The sequence below is a fragment of the Synchiropus splendidus genome, chromosome 8, assembly GCF_027744825.2.
Source record: "Synchiropus splendidus isolate RoL2022-P1 chromosome 8, RoL_Sspl_1.0, whole genome shotgun sequence".
NCBI classification, from domain to species: Eukaryota; Metazoa; Chordata; class Actinopteri; order Syngnathiformes; family Callionymidae; genus Synchiropus; species Synchiropus splendidus.
Genome location: NC_071341.1, coordinates 10,101,963 through 10,119,559, shown reverse-complemented (window position 1 = coordinate 10,119,559; position 17,597 = coordinate 10,101,963). Strand labels below are relative to the sequence as shown.

Below are 17,597 nucleotides of genomic sequence, written 5' to 3'. Positions count from 1 at the left end.
TCAGATAATCCTCCCGACGTCACACACGACACAGGGGCTCCTCGGTCAGACGGACCGAGGTCAGGTCTCATCTGAGCCACAGGACATAGGTGCACACATCAAGAGGTAAATTGAGTTCAACTTTTTTTTAACTTGAGAAACCACGAAGGACAGAGGCCAAAGAGTCATTATTTTTTTTATTATGATCCTCTATGAGAAGTTTCCGATGTGACAACACGTCATGTGACACTAGTGTTGCGACAGAGCTGCTCATAAGGGCGGAGATTGACAGAATGTTGAAATGCCATGCCAGAAATATAAGTTGAGATGTAACGCACCAGTCCATTGGTTAGCTTTTGGAAAAGAAGGAGCTTCTCTCTCACTTATAATGGCGACAAGCTAGGCAAGATGCTATAGGGGCGGGGGAAAAATTGATATTGCAAAACATTGTTGCCTTCTCCGTCGTAATAAATAATTGATACACTGAAGGCAACTATCGCTATAAAGGATTACCTAGCATTTTTGGTGATTGAAATAAAAAATCTGTCTCTGATGATGAATGTATCCTGGTTTTCCTGTTTGCTCAGAATCTTCTGTTTTCATAGACGCCTCACAGTCACGCTCCATCTGGAAATACGTTGCCTGGTGAGGGACATGAAAGTGCTCCGCCTTTCGCATCTTCTGCTGTCATGTGATGAACACAGGCGCTGCTAATGGCTATCGTCGCTACACTGGACCCGGCAAGTTGAGAAGGAAACATGAAGTATCATGAAAAGAGCAGGAGAAATAAAAAACACGGACTGATTGATCAAAAAGATGACAAACATCTGCCTGTTTGTTGCGAGGCACTCAATAAAGGCACGTTTCCATCTGGCTCAAACAGACGGACTTCAACAAAGGAACAGCAGAGAGAGCGGACGACGGTCTCATAAACAAACTTTCCAGGCGGCCTACAACGCACTGTGGTTTGTCCACTGTGATGTCACCCTTTCAAGCCCAATTGCTACCTGGGTAAAATCAAGTGGATGGCATCTTGGCTATTGTAGCTGTTATAGGTTCTTTGAACTGCGAACTTTTGTCATGTTATCGTTGTTCATGTACTTTAACTTGTCCGGCTGTACATTTCTTACATTTACAAGACTGGTGGCAGTAAGGCACTATGCAAGTGCAAGTTTTCTTTGAGCTCAATTTTCTTTCGACATTGAATAAAGGCATCATTACATGACGTTTTCTCTTTTTTAAGACTATTCTTTTCTCTTTCAATCACGTATATTGTGATATATCGTAGATGGAATTTCATGCAATCTATCAGATATCGCTATCGCCATAGTATAGAATCGTGAGCTGTCTGTGTCGTCCCACCCCTCGTCTGGAAAGACATCATTCAGGAATGTCTCTTCTGCCTTGTACATGAAGAAACTGACTATCAATGTAACATCAATGGGCAAGATGGGCCCCTTTGAAGTCAGTGGAAAAAAAATGTCTCCAGACATAATCAGATTCCTCTGGCAGCATTGGTGAGAGGTAAGTTTTGTTTTATTTCATGAGGCTTGGAGCCAGATTTATACTTCTGAATTCTGCTATTAAAATGGAATGTAAGGTGCATATTATTCCACCAAAAGCAAAATGGAGAGGTCATGCACTGTTAAGCATTGTGTTTTGAAAATGCTTTTGCGCTTATAATGTGACCTTTTCCACCATAAAACCAAATCTACCAGGTCAATTCATACTTGTAGACCAGGAGCCGGGGACCGATGTGGCTTTTTTGTGGACTGTCTCTGGCTCTCAGGTCCTGTTAACACAGACTCAGACTCCAACTGAATCCAACATTGTTTCACTGTGAATGCACAGCTCGACTACATGGGGCCAACAATGGAGTCGACTGAAACCAGCAACTTTTTAAACCGGCCTCTAAATGGAAAGCTTTGTCTCCGGCGTGGTAAAAATGCTACAGCTGCAACTGGATGTCAGCGGTGCAGAAATGCTGCCGCCAGATTCATCACAACAACAACAGCCCCTGCCGCCGTGAGCCACGATCTTCTGCTCAAAGTTTTATTTCCTCATCCAGGCTCAGTTTCAGAACACATCCGAACACATTGGGGAATGGATGTGCATTTGAATGATAGAGATGCGATTGATGGACACTGTTTCTTCAGCTACAAGTCTGGATCAGAGTCACAGAACAGCAGTGGATTCAGAGTGAGGTGGAGCACCGTCTGTTTCAATTGAATTTTCACCCAACAGTACGCGGCTGTTCCTTTCCACTCCGCCTCCGCGCTGCTTGCAGGTACCGACCGTTGGGTGGACATTCTGTTGAAACACACCAGTGATCCGCCTCGCTCTAAAGCCAGGTCCGGTCTGCTGAAAGCACCGCTTTGAAACTGACCTCAAATAGTGTAATGAGGAACAGGGAGAGAGGATCTGACAAGCACTGAATGCAGCATCAATTTATAATAATGAACGATGAGTTGTGTTATAAAAATAAAGTTTAAAATGGTTGGTCTTAATTTTTCATTTACTTTTATCCAGCATTAAAAAAATGTGTGTCTTACATTTTAAAATTCATGGGTTTTTTTTTGGCTCTCTCAGTCAAAAAGGTTCCCAACCCCGGTTGTAGACGCTGAATAGAGAGAGTTTAGTGAGAGATATGAGAGGAATGAAAGCAAAATTAATGAGTCTGAGTCTATTTTCTACAAGTCTTCAAGAGTTCTTCAAAAATGATTTTGGTATTGATAGAACAAGCTCACAGTGACCTTGCCTGTTCTCCGGCTTAAGTGCAAACAGACAAAAGTTTAGCTCACCAAATATTCAGCCAGTTTTAGAGTTTAACAGCACGGTTGGTCATTTTTTTGTGTTCACTTTTCTCCGCAACGGCTCCACATACACACTCACACATTTGTATCTCTTTCTCTGTGGGGACCACTCAATGGCAGAATGCTTTCCCCAGCCTATCACCCTAAACATAAACATCCAAAACAGGTACCTAAACTTAAACCAGGACTCTGAAACCCAATTATGATGACCCACTTATTTTGATGTATTGAACTACAAAATGCGGCTTGGTATTGTAACATAAGGTACTCACAAGGAGGTGTTTTGTCAAGAATTGGTCCCCACAAGTAAAGATAAACCAGGTACACACGCACGCTTACACACACACATTATTATTATTTGGTTTTTTTTATGTTTTGTGCGGACTACTGACTGACTTGCTTGCTTTCCCTCTCACCCTTTTCACAATGAATTTCACAATGAGTTATTTAGAGGTTGTAATCCTCAAATTGAGATTTAACCTTGTGGCAAAAGGTCCTCACAAGGAGCAGTGTTTAAAGTATTGTTCGCCACAAGTACAGCTATACAAGAACGCGGACGAACACACAGACACACACCAATATACAAAATGTATGTGTGCTGTCTGTTCAAACATTCAATGCCTGAGGATATGTAACGTCACTTCTTTTTTTAAAACAGGGTCCAGCATTGAGAATGTAATGATGAAAACAAACTGTATATCGTAGAGTGCGGATCATGCTGCCAGTACATTTACTCACGTCCCATCAGACCAATGGAATTACAAGTGTTTTTATTGTCATTAATGTTTTATGTTTTTATGTTTTCACCAGTGTGTAATCCCAGCACCTGCAGTCACTGCTACAATGTTCCCAGAGTGCCACGCTGTAGCTAACACTGGTGGTGTGGAGCTCGCAAGCCTGTAAAAGTTGTATTTAAGCCGCATCGCTGTTTAAGCAGCGGGATTCAGAGCATTTGAAAAAGTAGCGGTTTATTGTTCAGAAATGAGGGTATATTTATCAAATGCATTTAACTTATGTAGTATGAGTAGATGTATTAACACTGAAACATCACTCATGCGTGGTCCGTAACCGCATTGAAATCATATTTTTAAATGGTGTTTGTGGGAGACATTTGCAGGATTAGATGGCTTAAAGCACTGATTCTTAACCTTTTTGATCTCGGCGCTATGGAAGAGGATTAGGACCAGTGAAGACAAAAAAGAATTGGCAGAATTCTGACTTTAAAGTGAGAATTCTGACTTTAATCTCAGACTCCTGACTTAAGCAGTCGTTTCCTGTCCCACAATGCATTGCTCAATGTCACAAAGTGAGAATTCTGAGATTAAAGTTAGAATTCTGAGAAAAAAGTCCAAGTCGGAATACTGAGAGAAAAGTCAGAATTCAGAGAAAAAAAGTCAGAATTCTGAGGAAAAAGTCAGATTTCTGAGAAAAAAATCTCAGAATTCTCACTTTAAAGTCGGAATGCTGAGAAAAAAGTCTGAATTCTCGCCTTAAAGTCAGAATTCTGAGATTAAAGTCAGAATTCTGCCAATTATACTTCACTGACCCAAATCCTCTTCTGTACGGGGCCCACCTTTCCCAGAACACATGGTCACGGGGCCCATTCAATAGAACTGATTCATTACTCTTTCAGTTGTGATCAACAACCATATTTAATCTACTTCTATGGAAACAAACCAAAACCTCGTGAAATGACTTGAAACCATGTGATCATCGCAAAGATATTTATTTGTCATGGAAAAGTCCAACCAGCACCAGAAGCAGGTGCAAGTCATATTCGCCAAATTTACTAAAGAAAAAAAAAGAAAAAAAACACACTTGAGGCAAACCATTGAGAAAATTGTGAATGAAATAAATATAATAAAACCATGTCTAAATATCATAAAATAAAATGATATATTTCATTTAAACTCCAAAGAAGATATAAGTAATATGTAAATTAATGTATCACCATAAAATACATTTTCAATACTGCTTCTACAGGTGCTTTCATGAACAGTGTTTACTGTTGGTGTGGACAACATCACTTTCTTTTCAAATTTGTCAACTATCACAGATTTGCAGCAGTCAAGTCAATTTATTGGCACACCACTGAAAACGTCTTCCCAAGGGTCCCGGCTCTATGGTTAAGAATCACTGTCCTCAAGTACACAGAAGCATGACGGTCATGTGAAACGCTTGTATTTTGATACTTGTGTCGTTGCTGTAAAAAGCGTCGAGTGTTTGCTTCCCCCTTTGAATCGCACACTGTTCGTAAAACAGCCCAAAAACATCAGTCAAAACGCTGTCAGGAGAAGGAAATGTAGCTTTCTGAGCATGAAAGTCAAGGAAACAATACATCACAGAGGAAAATGTCTAATTGGCTGCAAACATAAAATCAAGGCACTTCATTTTTATGTCATGTCAATGAATTACACTCAAGTGGTTGTGATAATGATGTCATGAGCTGCATGTCTCTGAATAGGTGCTCAATAATCTACCGTGGTCCCTGGGGATCTTCAAATCCAAACGACCCTCGACAGCGAGAAATTAAAAGAAAATGAATTGAATAACTGCTCCGAGTTACAAGTGTTTGAATAGCACTGTTATGGTCTGCTGCCACACTTTTGTTCCATTCAGTTAAGTGGTTTATCCGCACTGAATAAGTTCTAGATGTCATCAGAAACACAGAGCTTGGCTCCTAAAAAAAAGTATCAGGCACGGTGCTCTGTGGGGACTTTGCACCCTCCATGGAGCCTGTTTCCAAAACTTGTCAGAATGCTTTGTCCGATGGCAAACAATGGAGGATTACAATGTTTCTGTTGCCATGTTTGGTTTTATTGGGCTCAAATTTTAATTGACCGTATTGCAATATTAAACATGTCAAGAATGTTCAATTACAACAGCCTTAGTGGTATATCTACTTTGCACTATGACTGACTTGACTCAAATATTTTGCAATAAATGTTCTTGAAAAGTAAATTTCTAAACGTTGAAATGTCCATGAAACAGCACACCACTATTTTTCCTCTACGTTTCCAGAGGATAATGGATGTTAGAAATAGAATCACCAGGCAAAAGAAGACACCCACTCAGAGAAGTGAATCTGCAAATAAACATACTAGATTTACCACCCAAATATTAGCAGTATGAATACTTAACAGAGGAGTTGGTGAGGTTCCATGAAACACAGTTGTAATTTGCAGAGCCCAATAGATAGACACTTATGATGACACTTAAGCTATGTGTATTCAAGCAGCATTCAATGGAAAATAGACTTCATCATTTCTAATAAATACATACAAAAATAATAAAGGAATAAATATCCTATTGCAGAGTGCAAGTGCTACACAATAAAAGCAGTTATAGAGTACAGTCCTAATGTTCTTCTCTATGAATTTGTGAGCATGAATGCTGCTAATAATGTTTGAATCTCATGAGTCAGGAGTTGGTGTTCCTTCCACCCAGTCTCCAGATAGGGGGCGGACCACACCTCAATGATTGACAGGTCTCATTCTGACACTGCAGCACTGTTCATGGTTAAGCGAAAACTCGGCAAACTGCGGACTCAAACCGATTAAATACTTGTGAATCGAGTGGATCATCCAGGCTATGAGTCGACAAAGAACCAAGTGGATCAGGTTGGTTTTCATTTTATTGCATTCATTTATTTAATTTCATGCTTTAGATGGCGCTGGTGTTGTTTTGGTGTTTTGATGGAGCGTGTTCTTACAAACGGGATCAGTTGATGAATATCAGGGCTATGACTCTGTTTGCCTTACTATCAGTATTTTTGGGGTCAGTTTCGGAGTTAGTTCACCTTTTGGCTGGGCGGAAGAGACTGAGGAGGAGAGGGAAACGTGCCGGTGCACTCGTTCGCCTTTGTCGAAGAGGATCGTGGACCCTCAACATCGGGTCTCCTCAGGGCTGTGTTCTCTCTCCATGGCTCTTCTCTCTGTAAACCAACTGCTGCACCTCCAGCCACCAGTCTGTGAAGCTGATCAAGTTTGCGGATGACACCACCATCATCGGGCTCATCTCAGATGGAGATGAGTCGGCTTACAGGAGGGAGGTGGAGCGGCTGGTGTCCTGGTGCAGCCACAACAACCTGGAGCTCAACGCCCAGAAGACAGTGGAGATGTTCATGGACTTCAGGAGAATCACAGTTCCTCCATCCCCTCTCATGTTGGCTGGTTCGCCCATTCCCATTGTGGACTCCTGCTTCCTAGGAACCACCATCATCGAGGACCTCAAATGGGAGCTCCAGGACCCAGTGACTTGCACTTTATTCCAAAGCACTTTCCTAGTTGGTGGGATTCCCATCCATCCGAGTTAGGATGAACGTGGGGAGGTGATGGCGCCAAGGTGAGCTGAACCATTCGTCACTCTCGGACTCAAATTCCTCTTGAAAACAGTCACTATTTGATGACTGGAAAGTGAGAATGCGTTGATCCACCAGGCGAAAGACGACCTTTGTCATGGGGTCCTGGAGGGTTAATGACTCAGCTTTCATTTCCACATTTTTACCCAACAAATCTACAGGGGAAGAGGGCACGTCTCAGGAGCGGACAGACCATTGCAAAGCAAGGAGGCGGCTGTTTTATTGTTATTTCATCTGGACGCCACGACCGAGAACGACAAAAAACACTGCACCACAATGCACTTCTTCTAGTCCTTTTGCAATGAGGTCGCCAAAAAACTTCCCGAATCCACAACGCTGGACCACCACCACAAAAATCTGAGCTCAACTTTTCAAGTAACAGCTTTATATCCTCAGGGCTTTCTTAATACTAAACTATCAGACACTTAATAGGAGGGTACATATGCAGTTACTCAGAAAGAGAACATTTAAATCAGACATATTTATGTTTTGATTGCCAGTTTCGGTGGTTCTTACTTGTAAAGGTAGCGTGGTGTCATCTGTGTAGGCTGCATTAGCATGCTAATATTATGTGTTTCCAAAGTTGTTTCACCAAAAAGTACTTTGGGTCAAGTTCTATGATAACCTGCACAGGTCATTTCAACAAAGAGGTCACACACGTACCGAGGATATTTGCAATATCCGAGCGGTCGGTGAACCTAAGTAGCAAGAACATTTGTTTATGCAGCTTGAGACTCTTCTAACATGTGATGGTGTTTTAAAGAACCTGAGGACATGTTAATGGAACTGAGCATTTACATTATCAGATAAGGGAAAGGATCTGAGGCGCAGGAGTGTACAGGGAACAGGCAGGGAGCCAAGGAAAAAAACAGGGACAAAACGGCACAGATAGATGGAGAATGGAAGCAAAAGATAATGCAAAATATTCCAATGACTATAAATCTTTCTTTTCAAGCAGCGGGGTGATAGGCCTATTACTTTAGCGGCGTATCTGTGATAACACTTTTGACATTCATATACTATTTTCCTTCCCCAGCAAACTTTCTCAGTTGTATTCGAGGTGGGAAAGCCAGTGACGGCGGCCTCACAAGGTGCAATTTCCTTTTCATTAGTGTTTTTTCCATTCAAAGCCATCAAAGCTACAGACTCCGCCGTCGAATTTGCTTCAACGGAGTGAATCTCCGTTGAATAAGAGTTGAAATGGCAGGAGTGAATTGTCGCTCGGCGCCTGTGAATGTCATTACACGCCGATCCCCTTCGAGTACTTTCTAGATGGATGTGTGACACTTAAATTGATAGCTTTCCGATGAACACCTGTGTCTGTCTTACAATTTGCAATTTTACAGGAGACAGTGAGCTACAGTGCGAACCCATTTCCATTTCACCGCCAGGACCGAACGGAGGGAGGGTTGATAAATTGAATACAGGCGAAACACAGAGGCTTCTGCTTCCTGAATATCTCCACCACTGTTCCCAACAATAATGTTCAATTAGCAAAGAAATAATAGGCGGGTGAATGATGAAGTGGGTGATTTGTCATGATCAAACTACACAGATGATGTCATAAAAAGAACAGTGGGATATGACAATGGATCCGCAGCGAGAGCAGGCTTGTCGTAAAAGACTCATTATCGCGCTGGCGTACAATGGTGGGGAGCGGCTCTGGAAGAAAGGATAAGGCCGCAGAGCTGCTGCTCTAATGGAGAGCTAAAGAGGAAACCACCACTCATCTGACCCGGGATATTGGGAGAGGATTCCCAAAAATCTATGTTTCACAAATGATGCCATTTTGGACTCATTACTCTCTCTTTGTTCATAAGTTCTGAAGCCAGACACGTCTTTCACGTTTATGGGCTTTAATTGCATTTTCATTTCAGTTTAAACGGCATTGTTTTGTCAAGTGAAGTAACACAACCCAGATACAGAGTTTGGGTCACTGCTAAGATGATTTTTTTTTTTTTTGTTACATAACCACAACACCACGAACTGTTGCTAAAAAGTCGATGCAAGAAACAGAAATTAGAAGCTAAAAGCTTTTGTTTTTTCTGTTCCTTGTGTTTCAGTACGACCAGTAAGTTGTCTGTCAAAACAAATCTCAGGCGCAATAGTGATGGGCAGATGAGGCTTCATGAAACAGTGTTCTCATTTTCAGAGCCCACTGTCTGCTCAAAAATATCTGTATTTGAACCACCATTTCAATGCAACCTCACACCATTCTTCAACCAAGTGCGGCGTTGTTTTGTCAAATGAAGTAACACAACCCAGATACAGAGTTTGGGTCACTGCTGAGATGATTTTTTTTGTTGCGTAACCCTGCAGAATGGGTTTGCTAATAAGGTTAGAATTTCAAATCCCAGCAGCTTTTCATAAAACACACCACTAACTGTTTCTAAAAAGTCAATACAAGGAATGGAAATTAGAAGCTAAATTTTTTAGTTTTTCTGTTCCTTGTGTTTCAGTATGATCAATGAGTTGTGCGTCAAGAGAATCCCATGCTCATAGTGATGGGTTGATGAGGCTTCATGAAACAGTGTTCTCATTTTCAGAGCCCACTGTCGGCTCTAAAATATCTACATTTGAACCACCATTTCAATGCAACCTCACATCATTCTTCGACCAAGTGCGGCGTTGTTTTGTCAAGTGAAGTAACACAACCCAGATACAGAGTTTGGGTCACTGCTGAGATGATTTTTTGTTACGTAACAATGCAGAATCACTTTGCTAATGAGGTTAGAATTTCAAATCCCAGCAGCTTTTCATAAAACACACCACAAACTGTTGCTAAAAAGTCGACGCAAGGAATGGAAATTAGAAGCTAAAAATTTTTGTTTTTTCTGTTTCTTGTGTTTCAGTATGATCAATGAGTTGTGCGTCAAAACAAATCTCATGCTCAATAGTGAAGGGTTGATGAGGCTTCATGAAACAGTGTTCTCATTTTCAGAGCCCACTAGATGGCACTGTCGGCTCTAAAATATCTGTATTTGAACCACCATTTCAATGCAACCTCACATCATTCTTCAACCAAGTGCGCCGCCGTCTCCACTCTAAATATGTAGACACTGTTTCATGAAACTCATGAGCCCATCACTAGGGGCGAATTCGAATTCCTTCCTTAATCCTCAACCTCTGTCCTCAACCTCAAAAAAAGCATGCTCCTGTGAAGAGCAAGGACTGTCCTGATTCTCAGGAAGCTACGTTGAGGTGCAAGGCTGAAGAAAGTATCTTGCACAATTTTGAGATTCATCTACTTCAGGATTGAGGAATACTCAGAGTGCCCTTTGCATATTTTCAGCCAATAAAAATGGCGAAGAAAGACAGCTACAATGCAAGTATTTTCTTTGGTGGTGGAGATATAAATACTATGAAAACCATTGTATTATCTTGGCCCATTGTTGCACGACATTTACTTTAATTTTACGACCTGTCAAGCTTCTTTTTGTTCTTTTGAACTGACAAACTGAACGCTGTTTTTGCATAATGCTGCCCCCTACAGTCTGAGGGCGCATCTGCATTTAAGGAGTGCCCCATTGTTAAGTCTCACATAGCCCTTAATGCTGGGTTTTGATGGCTAAGGTTGAGAGTAAAGACTTTGTTTCTCATAGAATTACAGTATACATTTCCCCACATATTATTGGCATAACTCAAGTTGTTGACAACCTGTTGGGAAAAAAAGCACTGCAGCAGTTGATGGTATTATAACACTCACAACCACTGGTACATTTCAACTAAAAGGTTTTCATTACATTTTTACCCTTGATTAAATATAAATTTCAGAATTTTCACTGAACATAATCCTGCTTGGATGCATCTTTGACGGTATCTTTGGTTGACGGTGAGCAACAGTTTGACACCTCCGCTCTGGCTGCACTTCACAGTGAGGGTTAAGAGGGGTCATCGAAAGCTCCTACGGTGTCAGGACTTTTCAAAATAACCTTTACTCTCAAACCCCAACGGCAAGAACGTTCAGTAAGCCCTCAGCTTAAAACCTAACCTAAAAGCGAAAGGCGTTACAAAGTTATTTAGTGCACCATTGTAATACAGTTAAACTGACAAAAGGACCTCAACTAACTTTTCATTCATGTATTTTTATCGCAATGGATACATTCTAAGATAAAAATGGGAAATTGCCTTTAGATCTACATTATGTGACACAGCTGAGGTTTAAGTGCGGAAATAAAGAGCTTGAATCAGTGCAATAGTCAAATTCAGTGATGTTGACCTTAGTTTAATGTTAACTTATCTGATGAATGTACAACAAAAATGAGCCAAAAATATTATAATAAAATAAAATCAACCACAAAACCGTCCTCACAGGCAGTGAGTGACCCTCTAAAGTTCAGTACTCAAAACATTAAGCTAGTGATGACGTCATGAAACAGGGTCTTCATTTTAAGAGATCAGTAGGTGGCGCTCTCGGTTGAAATGTGGCGTGTGATTTCATTGGAATGGTTGTTCAAATCCAAGAGACAGTGCCATTTAGTGATGCTGGGAAAATGAGACTGTTTCATGAAGTCTAATAAGCTCATCCTTGATGAATAATATTAACTGAAATCTGCCTCTCACCACTGGAGGTCCCTGTTCTGGGTACTGAGCTTCTTGGCCTGCATTGCACTATAAATATAGACCCCTCTGATATCATCGCCAGTAACAGTTACACAAGCGCTGCTGGTTTTGATAGATGAAGTTGCTGCTTCCCTGCTTATCACTGACAATGATGTAACTCCAATTGTCCCCACCAGTGCATCCCTGTCACCGAAAAGATTTGAGTCAGCTCTCTTATTGGCATATAGCTGCCTCAGTTTCGATAAATGCAGATTCATCATTGCCCCATAAAAACACACTGACAACAACCGAGGAAACACTTTCGTCTATTGAAGGTCTCTTACGCAGTACTGAGAAACCTTGGCAGGCAGAAACTTTTCTTTCCCCCTGCTTGGTTTGAGCGACGGACCAAAATATACATAGAAAAATAAAGAACACGTTCCGTGCTAGAACTAAATGGAGAGTGACAACATGGCAAAACAGCCTTTGAGTTCAGCTATGATGTAATAAAAAATGAAGATGCACACGAGCTTGTGGGCAACTTGAAATCCAGCGTTAATGCCCCCTTACCATTGATCCATGCTCCCTGAATTATTAGTGAGACAATGCTCAGAAAACACTGATCTGAAGGTTGATGGAGCATCTGCAGAGACTTACCTTTTATCGTCTCTGTACCATTCAAACTCAGGAGTGGGCACAGCGGTGGCGTCACACTGCAGAGTTCCCGTCCGGCCGAGCTGAGCCTCGGAGCTCTGGGTTTTCTTAATGGTTGGCGGATCTGCATACACAAAATATTGAAAATAAATAACAAAAAAAAACTTAGCTTCAGAATCTTCACCTATGAACATGTCACTGCTTATTGCTGGCCACTTGCCTTTTTAAATTCAGAAATTGTGTGCTATATATTAACAGCAATGGAATCCAGAAAACAAAAGGAAAATGATTCAATAGAATTGGTGGTGTTGGTGTGTAAATCCCACTTTATAAATGGGATGACAGATTGACCGCAAGATCGCAATGGCTGACAAAAGTCAAGATGAAATAAATGCTAAACTCAAAAGGAGCAGCGAGGATGTACTTTTTTAAAACAGTGCACTCACCAGTGGTTTATAAATGATGTGTTCACTGAACTATTTATTCAAAGCCATTCTACAGCAGACAATGCCTTTGAACAGCCTCATCACGTCATCACTAGTCCACATCACTGTCAGCTCAAACATGAAGACGTGCTTTGTTGCCTGAGACACTGGTGTTCAGGTGTGTTTTTGGACTGTTTGTAGAGTTTCTTTTGCCCACCATTTTTAATATTTGCCAGAGTCTTTTGGAAAAGGGAACTTTGAGTGGTCTTCTGGGGTAAAGTGACTTGAAGTGGAAGCATGCCCTTTGCTTTAAGCGTTTTTATGTTGATCACTAGTCATGTTAGAAATGTAATAATTGGTTAGAACTTTAATTTTATCGAATTAGCTCATTTGGTATTGAGTTACGCTTACTTTCATAAAATAACTTTTTTGACCACAAACACCAGGTTCATTTGCTGGTCCGCTTATCTTCTAGGAGGGGAATCCTAACATCTTTCAGCCAGGTTTTGTTCCGCCAGTACCAGTTGGTTGCCAGACTTTTGGCCTCCTCGACTACTTTCCCTGTTTTGACTCTGGAAACAGACCTGCTGTGGCATATATCAGGTACTTGTCATGTCCGTGTTCTCATGCTTTTATTATTGTGATTCCGGGTGGTGTCTTGTTTCCGTTTCCTTGTTTTCCCCCCAGCTTTCCGAGCGACATGGCCGGCATTCATTGGCTAATCAAGTCTTCATGGATATCAACACCTCTGTGCCATCTCGTGTCGCCAGATGGTTACTTCGCGTTCCTACAGTAAACTCTCCACTCTAAAGACTCCACTCTTCTCTGAATATTCTAAATTCTGTGCATACTTGATTCCCTTTTCAGCTGCTCCCTTAGTTTTCGTCCTTTCGTTTTTGTTTCCACGATTATTCTCTCAGATAGATATTGTTACTTCCTTGTGTGTGTGTGTGTGTGTGTTCCACCACCGAGTGTTTTCTGTTGATTGGTTCTCACGAGTGTGTTCGTGTTCTCCCTGTTAGTCAGGTTTGATTATAATTCTTTTCTGTTCCAGGCTTTTTCCCCAGCCCTTTTGTGTTTTTCCCGGTCTCTGTTCTGGTTCTGGTGTCCTTGTGGTGTCTATTTGTCTGTGTATAACTTCTTTGTTCTTTAAATGACTCTTGTGTCCGAGGCTTCTGTCAGTCAGCACACATTGCACCTGGGTCTGATCACATAGATAGCAATGGCAGTACTGTCTTTAGCCTGTTGAGTTGGTTATCTCCAATCGAAAGCCCTTTGGAAGCAGGATGCTGGAGATCTTCTACCAACCGGTTATTGCACACATTTTATTTTACGGTATGCTTCAGCTTTTCATCTGTCTATCGTGTCATCTAACCACACCATTCAACGTCCCTTCACTGAACACACACTGTTCCACATCACAGACCCCACCTGCCTCACTACTAGCTTCGTAATAACCAGCGAAAGCTTCCTCTATATCCAGTGACATTGTCTTCAGCTCTTACCCTTCACACAATACTCAGAGTGTTAGCTATGATCATACTTACAGTTGACGACCACGTTGACATATTTTACGTCAGGTATGAAGACATCGTTGCTGGCTTTGCACTCGTAGCGACCAGCTTGATTCCGCATGATGCCTATGATGTCCAGGTACTCCTCTCCGTCCAAAGGCTCTGCTGTGGAGAGACAAGTGGGCAGAATGAGTATCCATTGTTCACTTCCCACACGTGTGTCAGAAGCAAACACCACTGCAATTTCAACAGGAGAAAAATCCTCCATTTGTGCTACTGGTATGATTACACTCCACAGGGAATTCCCAAGGGTCAATCGCTGGGCCATTTCAGTTCCGCCCAGACTTAAAGTTGTGTAACACGAGTGATTCTAAAACACAGAAATCAACTGTTCATTTTGTGATTTTTTCATCCACAGACGAAACATATCAACACAAACGTCTTATCCTATATATTCTATTTGTCTGTGCTGTTTAAAATTCAGATGAAAATAATCTTTTTGAAAAAAAAATGAGGTCAGTGGGAGTGTGATTTATGAGTAAAGACATCCCCAGGTTGATGATTTGTATCATTTTCATGCGTTAAATTTCGCAGTACTCTTCAAAAACTTTCATTAACCGTTCATTTTCACGAGGCCAATCTCACTTGTGGATCTAATATGTTTCGTCATTTCCACTATTTCAATGATGTACGTCTTTTACAAAAACTCAATTTCCTCTTTGTCTTTTTATAATCCGTTTGCATTGTGTGCTACTTTCATTGCGCCTGTTGATGAAATACTTTTTTCCACGATGAAGTACTGTACCTTCAATCATGTTTCTTTTGAATATTCACTTCCTGTTTCTTGATGTCTGGGTACATGACTGGAGCACTACGGGTTTGAATTGTAATTGCCCACTTCTAGCTAGCATACCTGGAGCAGGTTTGCCTCCTGGTTCTCTCATAATGCATTTGATGAAATCGCTGACCTTTTTTGCCATACATACTTGTTTGACACTGAATTGTTCACATCAGTCAAGACAGCAAACACACAGTCTTTCTTACAGTGGCTGTATGAGCAAATTGAACACGCACATTGAATCTTTTAAAAACAAGTATTACCTGTTAGAACTCCTGAAATGTGTTTTCAAGCATCTGCTGTTAGTTGTGGCAATATTCTGATTTCATGCAACAGGTTCTTAGTTAGGTCCAAACACAACATGTCTGTTATTATTGCCACACAGTTGAGATTATCGGGAAAATGGGTACAGGAAGACAACCCCTGATAATCCTAATCCAGTGTGAATATATGAGATTGAATGCCTTTCTTGCCAGGTTTTCAAGCAGTGACTGTTCTTTCTCATGTTTTTTTGCTTGATATCGGGAGCAGTGTTGCATGCACATACAGCAACAACCCATCCTCACTCCCATGGTTTGATACACAAGTAACATCCGATTTACGACCCGGATCAGTTCCGAACAACCAGTCGTAAGTCAGATTGGACGAAAGTCGAATGCCATTCAAAATAGCCGAGGCGAGGGTTATAGGTGCTACTGTAGTGGTAGATGGCTGTGTGAGAGTGAGATGCTGGGATACTGTGCTGCCGTAACTGTCGTATGTGTTGTCGGGCTGCTACGTGCTGCGGTGCCAGACATTGAATGCCCGTGGTTGTAGGTACAGGTGGACGTAAGTCGAGCAGGTCGTAATTGACGTTTACTTTTGCATCCTATACTGACCCCAAAGGAAGCCTTCAGTGTTACATGTTGACACTATAGGATTTCAATGGAAGAACATGTGCATGCAAAAAAACAAAGGTTGGGGTTAGGTAAGGCATGGGATGGTGCTCCATTCATTCTATACATAACAACATGTCAATTGTTATTTAAAGGCCATCAAACAGCTGTTAAGTCACAGTGACTTTCATGACCATCACTAAGGATCAGAGCCACGTAATCGGTTGTAAGTAGCAACTGACATCCAATATGATTCAGTGAAGAGAGCTTCCATGCATATGCTCCCCACCGCCGCCATCTCACAACCCCGCCCCCTTTCCACACGTGCTGCGCAATTTGGTGTTTTCAACAAGTCAATCGAATTTCATAAACTGCATCATGCCATGATGCAGTTTATGGGTCCATTGAGACTCCATATATTCATTTCAACAACAGAAGTGTCTCCTCCTTCTCCGTAGAAAGGTACAGGGGTTGGACAATACAATGGAAACACCTGAAAGCTAAAAAAGCTCTAAGGTGTTTCCATTAACTCCTGTATGTCAACGTGGGTTCGAGGACCAAAGGCAGTTGTTGCACCAGTGTTCTAACCAAGGACTAGTTCAATGGACTTTTCAGTACATTTTTTTTAAATCATTCACTTCACTATTTGCGTAGCACATCATTTTAAAAGGGAGCTCATCGAAGCCAAAGTTGTATTTTAATTTTAAAAAATGGCACCTTCTGATCCTGACCCCACTTCCAACAACATCAATGTAATTAGGTTGTGATCATTACACTCTTCCTGCGAGGTGCCAAATGTAATTAAGCCTTCCCAAAGCGTTGAGACGGAGTTTGGCCGGAGGGGAAGGCTGTCATTAAAAGTTATACAGTCAAACTGAAGCTGCTTAATATTGATATTGGCAATATTTCAGTGACCACCTTAGAAGGCCTCGAGCAGAAGCGCGACTTCCTTTGCATGACGGGTTTAATGACAAAAATCCTGAACTCAATTGCGAGGAAATGTGGGGAAAAATAGCATCTTACTCTCGGGACATTTCATTGAGAGGCTCCGGCTGTTTCCATTGGTGCCTGCAATGTTTGACAATTGCTTTAACTGATAGTTATGAGTTTGTCCGAAAGCTACAATTAGCAGAGGGATGGTATCTGCAAATGTCAGAGCCACGGTGTGAACAGGAGAACAACGCCCAGAGAGACCCTCCGATATCGGATTAATTGTTTAATAAGCCAAACTAATTGGCCATGAAAAGAATTCCGCTTCTCGCCATCTCACTTGGAACGAAAAATATGCCTGAGGTATCAAGGTGGGACAGAAGGAGTATGAGGCTAACGCTCTGACATATTGCCACAATAATCACAGCCGATCGTCTGCCGTGTGAGACTGGCTTCGTAATCCAGATTGAATTTATGTATTGAGCTCCTGACAGTATTAATAAGCAGAGGGGTTACATGTATTTTAGCTTCAAATGCATAACCGAAGGGTGACATTCAACGACGACCGCCGCAGATACATTGCTCCGTCATTGCAGACATAGATGCTTATCATGGGAAACGCAGCGAACGCACGTTTCCCAAATCCTTGCCTCATTGTCAGACACGC

The 17,597-nt window shown here is 41.6% G+C and overlaps 1 protein-coding gene across 4 annotated transcripts in view; it reads right to left on the bottom strand.

The window, feature by feature from the left end:
- lsamp (limbic system associated membrane protein) overlaps positions 1-17,597 on the bottom strand; it is an 879,542-nt gene that overhangs the window by 15,958 nt on the left and 845,987 nt on the right. For 3 of the 4 annotated variants that reach the window (XM_053872548.1, XM_053872547.1, XM_053872545.1), the window contains 2 exons: positions 14,321-14,452; positions 12,352-12,472 (listed from right to left, as the gene is read on the bottom strand). In XM_053872548.1, the coding sequence (XP_053728523.1) occupies positions 12,352-12,472; positions 14,321-14,452 (253 nt within the window). The remainder of the gene's footprint in view (positions 1-12,351; positions 12,473-14,320; positions 14,453-17,597) is intronic. The other variant, XM_053872546.1, reaches the window with a different exon arrangement.